We start from the raw sequence: 9,395 nt of genomic DNA, 5'->3' as shown, positions 1-9,395 counted from the left end.
GATAGTTTTAAAGATGATGAAACTCAAAGTATGTGTGAAGAGATGTATTCATAAAAATAATCATGCATTGCTTCTTTTTATGGACATGATTTACATGGAATGGAGAAAGAATCAGACATGTGTAATGAGAAGGATTCTTTGGCGATCTATTCTGAAAATGAATTCAAACAATGTCCTTATACAACATCTCTATGGGAAGAAAAAACAATGACAAAGTATTTTCTTGACAACGAAGATCATGGGTAGGCATATTTGCACTCTAACACACATGATGGATTCTATCAAGATGAAGGTGTTCAATACTCTGACACCATTTTGAAGGGAGGTGAACAAGATACAAGTATGTATCTCCAACAACAATTCTAGTGAAGTATCCCTGAACACATTTCACATAAGTTTTTATTAAGGAATAAGAGAGAAATTTTTATAATTTTAACATTCTTAATCTTCCAAAGTTGACATAATGTTGAGAAAGAGAAATTTTCATATCTTAATTCTCAACAAATAGGAATTGAATAGCTCCATGAAGCTTATTTTGATAAAAATATAGTTCAAGGGGTAATTTTTTTTTTTGAATGAGTTATTAAGAGACCTTAAAATTTTAAGATTCTATAGCATAAAGTGGGTATTTGAAAAATATTGTTTGACATCAACTACTTTAATTATATTTTCTTTGATATATGATGAAAATAAAGTTTTTGATAGAGGAAAGATATAACATGTCTCTTTTCGGGGCTTGGAGGCCTCCCAATTTTATTCTTTAGATAATATCTGAAGGACTGGCTTGCTTCAAGGTATGAGTAAGGAAATATAATAACATCTTAGGTATGCATTATTTCTTTTAGTTTGAATTTCCTTTTAATATGATTATTTTAATGTTTAAGTTTATGTGATAATATTTTATATGATCATTTTTTGGAAGTCATTTTGATTCCTGCATTAAATTGTTTAATCAAAATCATTTATAGAATCCTCACAATTAAGGCTTCATGTGTTTTTAAAGATAAGTATAATATTCCTTTACTTATTTTGAAATAAAATTCAAAATTTAAGCATATCATTTCTGATAGAAAAAAGTGTGTGATTTTTTATTATAATGTTTTCCTTGTTATTTTAAAGTTTGAAATGATATCAGGGTTGTTATTTTGCCCTAACATTTTGGCCATCTGTAAAGAATCAATAACAATTATGTTAAAATAATATATTTGATTCTTTATATGTTCAATGTTCTGACAAGTGTAGATTTAAAATTTTAAAAGAATATAATGAGTTGCATCTTATTTATATGATGATTTTTATTGCATTTGGTTTATGTGAGGAAAATTTAATATAATAAGCCAATCTTTCATACAGTAATTGCATTGTTTCTAATTCTTTGAAGTTTTATTGCCAAATCTATTTACAGAATTTTATTCACAATGGTATAGAGATTTGATGATTTTTGTTGCAGGCAATGAGAAAGATATCTATTTTGTATTTCTGAAGTAGAAGATGCAATTCATACTAAAGAAGATCTCCCTATATTTGTCCTCGCATTATGTAATCATTGTTATTGGAGGAAAGATTATGAAAATCTGAATCACATTTTTCATCTTTACCGATAAATTTGAAGATATTTTTGAGCTGAATATGAAGGTTTCTATATTCCAAATGGATCCCCGATTTTTTTCTATGCTTAGGAAGTATTTTTATATACATTTATGATGCCTGCAAGGTAAAATATGCCCAGATTTATTTTTAAAAAGGCCAGTAAGTAATGCATACATCAAATATATTGATCAATGGCAATTCTCGAGTCTTTACAAACAGATGACTGCTCAAATAAAATTCTAGATTGGGGCTCAGAAAACGGTTGAACATAGCCATTGATATAGCCCATGCTGTAGAATACCTTTATTATGATTGCTACGTGCACATAGTGCACTGTGACATCAAACCAAGCAATGTTATTTTGGATAACAGCATGACAGCTTACCTTTCAGATTTCGGGATATCCACATTGATGGGGACAATTTCAGTCAATTCAGTAACTTCAATAATTGATTTAAAAGGTTCAGTGGGCTACATCGCACCAGAATATGGATTGAAAGGTAAAATGTCTCCTCCAGGAGATGTCTACAGCTATGGAATATTGTTATTTGGAAATGCTGACAAGGAGGAGTGCTCCATATCGTGAAGTGTAACGTTATGTCGATACAAGAACTTAAAACATGACGAGCTGTTTCGTATATTTGAAGGATTCGTTTCTTGACAAATTTTCTTGGGAATTCGTTTATATGAAGACTATTTTCTTGACAAATTTGAAAGGGAATCATTTTTCAAAAATTATTTTATTACAATATTATTGTTCTTTTAAAGTGATTAAATATTATGTCCACAATAATGTTTTATTTATTATTTGACGGATTTGAATTAATGATCAAATTAAATGATATGATTACTGGTCAAGGTGGGGAAAGGTAAAGGTAAGAAGTGATTAAATGTTAAAGGGATTTGAACACTCAACTTCTTGACCCTATCCACTTTCCTATCCTTACTACCCTATCTACCTTAACCAATAGATAGGAGTTATAATTGCAATGCTTTAGTAAAATGGATAATTAATCTTTATTACATTACATTTTACTTACCTTTCATTTAAATGTATAATTTCTAATTCTTTTACTAATCACTACATCTTTTCCCTTAATGTAAGTAAAACATTCCTTTAAAACTCAGCAATTAAAGGTAAGTGTGTTTGATGCCTATAAATATTAATTTATTTTCTTAATGCTAATTTTATTTTTTAAGGAAAGATCAAAATTTAGCTTTTTGGTATAAATGATATTTTACAAACATTTATATCAAGGATAGATATTTGTTTAATAACCAAGTAATTTTTAGAGTATATTATTAGGGTTTATATTGAATTAATGTTTATATCTAAGAACCCTAATTATATTGTTTTTCAATTTGTGGAGAAATTATGGAAAATCATAAGCACAAATCAAATGTATTAAAGGAAGAATGGCAAAGATAAAGGATCAAGGAACCATTATCAAAGGGATGAGGCTAGTCATAGAAAAGATCAAGCAAGGTAAATTGAAGATAAATTTGTAAATCAAAATGTGGGAGGCAATTAAAAATATGGATGCATGAGGAGAAATTATGAATGCTTAGAGGACTCACATATTAATTTAGGTTGAGAGTTTAATGTAAGGTCACATTGTTTTACAATGTACCAAGGAGTCACATCCTTTCAAATTTGTAACTATTTCGGTGACTACTTATATGTGGCATAGAATAAGAGAAAACATGATTATTCATGATCATATTTATAAACCTTTTTTTTTCAATTGAAAGGGGATCCTTCCAATCATTATGGATTCTATTGTTATCTATATGCACCAGCAACACAAAATCTTGTGGTGAATTTCTTCAAAGATCAATACAAGGATTTGATATGCTCATTTAACTTTTGGTGATATCATTCTTCTTTCATTTATTTTGTTCCTTTGATTGAACTTAAAAATTTTATTTGATTGATAGTGCCATTTATTGAATATTACAGAGTTATACCTCAATAATTGTTAAATAATAATGTTGTATTGATTGTTCAATATGAATTGCTATCTTATTAGTCTCGTGAAGGGAGTTAGATTCAATAAGACTTAGTATTTGAATTAACCTAATACTTGGTGATGCATACTTCATCAAAGTGATAAAAAAATTATTTTAGAGGGATTTTCTGATTGTCTCTTAGGGTTACATTAATATTATAAGTGATTGATCGAAAATTGATAGAGACTCCATTGGTCAAGGCAATGGTCTCTTGTTTATTGTTTTTTTAAGTGTTCATGCCCAAGTGATGAAGATCTTTGATCATTGCACACCATATACATCTATATACATTAATAAATCATCAAAAAACATATACCAACTATTTAATATTTTAAGACATCGGAAATCCCACAAGTTATCTGCTCATAGCCTCCAGGGTGTGAGGTATAGGCCTACCAATGTTAGTTCTGTAGAGCCGAAATTGTAGAAGTTAACATTCATTTGAGTGAAACTTGTCAGTTGGCAAATTCCTACTAGGAATTCCCAAAATTGAGTCATCGCTCCATAGGAAACCTAGTCCATCAATTTAGACACCAACACATCGAACATCAAATTTTGATGTATTTTTGGAAGCTATTGTCAATATTTCCACACCTTACATACACTTTCTACTCACGTAACTTTATTTGAGGTTATGTGAAATTTAGAAAAATGTTGTATCAATAAAATTCTCAACTTTAGCACTTCACCAGCTAAATTGTAAAAAAGGAGCAGGACTTGAAGTCTTTGAAAAATACAACTAATGGAAGAGGAGCCTTAAAAACCAAGGATCATTTATATCAAACCAAAGCATTAAGGCGAATTATTTGTACCGTAGTTATTATGTAACTCTACAATCATATGTGTAATCAAATAGTTTGAATTATTATTCATTCACAAATGGAGATTAAAATCTCTTGCTTGAATGCTCGAACATTCTAAATCTAGCATCTGTTGTCCTTCTGTGAGCATTGTTTTGACAACACTCCAGGCCAAAAGTGCAATTAATGGAGTTGCTTTCCACCTTACTATGATAGAATGGCCATCACATCCCATAAAATAATACTTTCCAAAAGCATATTCCATCAACAACAATCTTGCTTGATACAAAGCTTAAAAGCCGAAGTTCATTTCTGTGAACCCATTTTTGTTAAAGAAAACACTCCATACATCATTCGTAACATGCCTAATCATACCACTCTAGTACCATCTCATTAGAAATTTGTATTTCATTGAAGGAATTTTCAGGCACACCAGTAATATTATCTACTGCACAACAATCCTCTAAATATCCAAGCATAACATTGCTATTTACAATCTCTTCGTTGAAATGAAATGTTTGATATAAAAAACCATTCATCAGATCCTCTTTGAAAGCAATTATTTGATGGTCTGGTTGAAACGGATTAACTGAACAATCTGACTGAAATTATCGAGTCCCATTATTAATGCACTCATTCTCTCTCATCGCAGTACAATGGATTTGTGAAATGATATTGGCTAAATAGAAAACTAAACAGTAAAATATGTTGTCACTTTTCCAACACATTCTTTTTCTTTGCCATTTTTCTATTTTGGAGAGACTGACAATGTAACATTTTCTGTCTGTATTCCTTTTTCATGAAGTCTGACAATTCTAATGAGTCATGACATTATGGTGGAATTTCCCTTAGGAAGAAGTTGATTGGCTTACTAACTAGCTCTTGCACCTTTTAAGGGTGCAAAGGTTAAGCCTATAGTCTTATATAATTTTGATGATGTTCTTGCATAATTATTAATTAATTCTATCAACTCCAGTACCACAGTCTTTATATATTTCTTATTCACACACATAGACATTACTTTCTCCTTCCTTACCCCTGTTTATCTTTTTCTTATATTTATCTATATCATATTTCCTCTATTTATCTTTGATCTAATCTATGTGTCTAAGTATGTCTTAGGTCACTTACTTCTCATGTTTCTGAGTGCTCCTCTTTCAACACTCTTTGGGTTTCCCTTGCATTACTTTTACTTGATATTTCTAAGAGGGTCTTCTATTTTTTAGTGTGCATGGGGTTTAGGTGACCTAGACATGGTTGGGTGTGTGTTCTAGCATCCTCCTGATGAAAAGTAAGTGTCCTTCATTTCATTCTCTACTATCTTTCACTAACGTTTCATATCCCATAGTTTCTGAGCTTTCGATCTATTTTTCCTTTTAAGAGAACTTTATCAAGTGTGCATATGAAGCATGAAGCTATGAAAATGATTAATAAACTATGAAAAGAATTATCTCATGCCTAAATACCTACAAAGCTGTGAATTGAAGCTAGGATGAATCTCATTTAGATTCATGGAGGTAAGATCAAGTGAACATAGGTCTATGGTTTTCCTGTTGCATATTCATGGAAATGAAGTTGTTCAATTTTGTTTATGAAGCTGTATGAACTAAAGCCAAATCTCAAGCCCAATGATCAAATAATGTGAGCTCGATGTTAAAATGAATCATTTAGGGCTCATAACACGTGAGGCATGCTCGAAGATCTAGCTTTGAGGCCATCAGATTGAAATAAAAGGTTGAATGTTTTTTGTTGTGCTTCAATTTGAGAAATATTATTGAGAGAGGGGTTTTCCAACCCAAGGCAATGAAAATGGTCACTTCTCTGAATTCTTCAAGAATAGAAAGTCAAGTTACAATAAAATATGAATATTTTTCAGAGACACCTAATAGATGCTTCTAGAAAAGTTAGTGATGAAAGTGTGACCCTAGTATAAAGAAAATGTAGTATTAAAAGCCTCAGGTGAAAAGTGGAAGAACAGAGTGCAAACCCATTTTCCAATCAAGTGCAGGTACAAACCCATTTTCCTTTTGTGGAAAAGCTCTCTCTCTCTCTCTCTCTCTCTCTCTCTCTCTCTCTCTCATGTGTTAATATTATTAAGTATATCTATATTTTGGATTTTAAAACAAAGTAAGGAACTTCTCATAAAGATAAAGCATTTGTGTCATTAAGTGATTCTTAGTAATATCACTTTACTTTAAGTAAAGTAAGAGTGCTTTAGGGAACTTAGTATTTTATGTGCAAATAAAACAAAACATTTAAATAGCCATTACTCAGGGAAATAAATATAGATCCTACCATTATAATCATTGGTCAAATTTAATTTCATTCATGTGGTGCCAATGATCTAATTCCTAAAGCTATTTCATTGTAATTGCATGAAATTGGTTTCTTCAAGTATATTTAAATGACTATTTATCAATAACTACATCCTATGCAATCATAGCAAATGACAATTAGAGCTATTGGTTATGATAAATTAATTTTCTTGGAGAGTGAGTTAAAAGAGTTTGTAGTGCCTACCCCTAAGTTACATTTTTGCTATCAGTGCCAAACTCTTTTAGGCCAGTTTTATGTTTGATGATTAGCACTATTAGTTTGGAGATTATCAGATATTGTTTTACACTCAGTTTATTATATGATGATATTACTTGGTACTCTATATTTCATGTATGTATGATGAGTATTTAGTGTTTTCAGTTATCGATGATGATTAGTTAGATAGTTTATTATCACATGTGTTTTCTTATGGATACTTACCTCATACTACATGTATATGGTGCGCATGTTTGTTTTCTTTATGTATGGTGTTTCTGATGTGGTTAAGGAAGGGAGTCATAGTCACCTACTAGTCAGGATCTACATGATGTACCACTTCGTGCCATTGCCTATTTAGCTTAGAATATTGTGTCTGTACATGCATGAATTTTATGTAGGTTGTAGGTATTGGGCATTGACTTTCCTGAATTGCCAGGATGAGCATACCCTGTCACATTATCTCAATGGTAAGAGAGGGGAGATAAATTCTCAAGTCCAAATCCTAAACCTTTAAGCCATTGTCTTAATTAAAAATTAGGACAAGTATCTGAGTCAAGTACCTTCCGAATGCATTGGATGATGTTAATTCATTATTATAACGCTTTGTTTGATTTAGTATGTGTTTTTCTATGATGGGTTTTCGCATGTTCTCTTTATGAGTTTTTGATGTATTTTCTATTAATTATGTCTAATTAAAAGGTTAAATTAATGATTCAATTTAATGAAAAATTAATATGATATTTTTAATAGTTAATTAATTCAAAAATTAATTAAATAAAAAAAATTAAATTTGGAGATAAAAGTATAAGGTTAAATTTAGAACGTGATAATATTAATTTAATTTAATAATAATATATTTAGAGTTCATTTTAAAATAAATGCTAAATATTATTGTTATTTAAGTTAATAAATTAAAAGTAAAAAGATATTAAATTCTAGATCGCATGAGTTGAAATAAAAAAAATTAATTTAAAAAAAAAAAAAGTGAAAATAATAATGTTATTTTAATTTCATAAAGTGCACATGGGATTAAAAGGAATAAATTCATTAAAAATAGAAGTCAAGTGGAAAATTAAACAAAGTTATTTAATAATTCATTTAACGTGCATTAAAAGATAAAGCAAAGATAAATAAAGTTAATTTAGAGTTTGAGTCTTGTGAGCAAGGAGTCCTCTCGGGTGAACATGCAATTAGTGCCCCGATTTAAGGAGAAAACTCTTTATCACAATGGAGGGGGTTCATTTTTGAGGGACATGAATTTGGAGATGAATTTTGGGAATAAGAATTTTGGGTATGAATTTGGATGTGAATTTCAGAAGTAGAATTTTGGAAAAAATTTTAGAGAAATTTTTTTAAAGAGGAGCGAATTCCCTCATAGTTTTTGGGGGTTGCGTATTAGCATCGGGCTTAGGTAGGGTCTTGTGTTTTGATCATTAATTAATTACGCAATTATCCTTTCCTGACTTCTTCATGCCTGTGGATTGTATATCTGAATTCTCTGTGATGAAAGCTTAAATATTTCAATATTGTAAGTTATTAAATGCTTGTCAATATATTTGGCATATGTAGAGATTAGAAAAGAAATCAGAAAATCCTCATTTTGTAGATTAAAGAAACAAGATTTAATTTGGGAAGGGTTCGAATTTAAAAATGAAATTCTAATGGGTGGGGCTATCCCATGCACCCCCCCCCCCCCCCCCCCACTTAATATTAAGTAGAGCAGACCAAGTGTTGTACGCAGTCGTACTTGCTAATGCAGGACGACTACGACAGCAGCCTACGCTGCAATCAACAATTTTTTTTAATCTTTTGGTATGTTTTAAAAAAAAAATTTATATGTATATTAAGGTTTGTTTTTTTATATGAAGTTTTAATTAGTAGCTTTGTTAATAGTTTTTAGATATTAATTTATAATTATTATTTTAATTAATATTAATTGTTATAAATATGCTTTTTTATTAAATTTAATTTACTAATAAATTTTTAATTATATTTTAAATTTAGTTAATTTGTAATTAATGGATTTATTAATAAACTTAATTAAAATTTAGTATTTTATAAATAATTAATAAGTATTTTCATTAATATTATTTAATCAATAAATAATTAAATAATATTAAAATGGTTCTTTTTAAGATATGTAAGTATTAATTAATTTAGTTAAAATTTATTTAACTAAGATTAATTAATAAAGGAATGATCTTAATAAATTGTAAGTTATTCTATTTCGAAATCGATAGATATTATTTAATAATTTGAATAAATTATTACTTGCTGGTTATCTTGGGAAAAATTTACTTAAATCAAATAGGGATAATTTGTGCAAACTACTTAGAATAAGAATGGGTTAAGTGAAAAGGATGAACTATGGAACTTACTTACTCGAAACATATATTAAATTGGAAATTTAAACCTTACTATTTAACTCAATTGTGTGTATCAAATCAAACCTACTGTGAA

At 29.4% G+C, this 9,395-nt stretch overlaps 1 protein-coding gene across 1 annotated transcript; it reads left to right on the top strand.

Annotated features, from left to right (window-relative positions):
* Positions 1-1,703: 1,703 nt before the first annotated feature.
* On the top strand, positions 1,704-2,176 carry LOC149535587 (putative LRR receptor-like serine/threonine-protein kinase RPK1). The gene is made up of 2 exons (XM_089806160.1): positions 1,704-1,714; positions 1,834-2,176. Exons 1-2 carry the CDS (start codon positions 1,704-1,706, stop codon positions 2,174-2,176), a joined length of 354 nt encoding a protein of 117 aa, XP_089662286.1.
* The last annotated feature ends 7,219 nt before the right edge of the window (positions 2,177-9,395 follow it).

Source organism: Cupressus sempervirens, chromosome 10 (genome assembly GCF_028749045.1).
Source record: "Cupressus sempervirens isolate cs-2001-9-10 chromosome 10, ASM2874904v1, whole genome shotgun sequence".
NCBI classification, from domain to species: Eukaryota; Viridiplantae; Streptophyta; class Pinopsida; order Cupressales; family Cupressaceae; genus Cupressus; species Cupressus sempervirens.
Note: the sequence above shows the minus strand (reverse complement) of the source record. Positions and strands in the feature narration are given on the sequence as shown.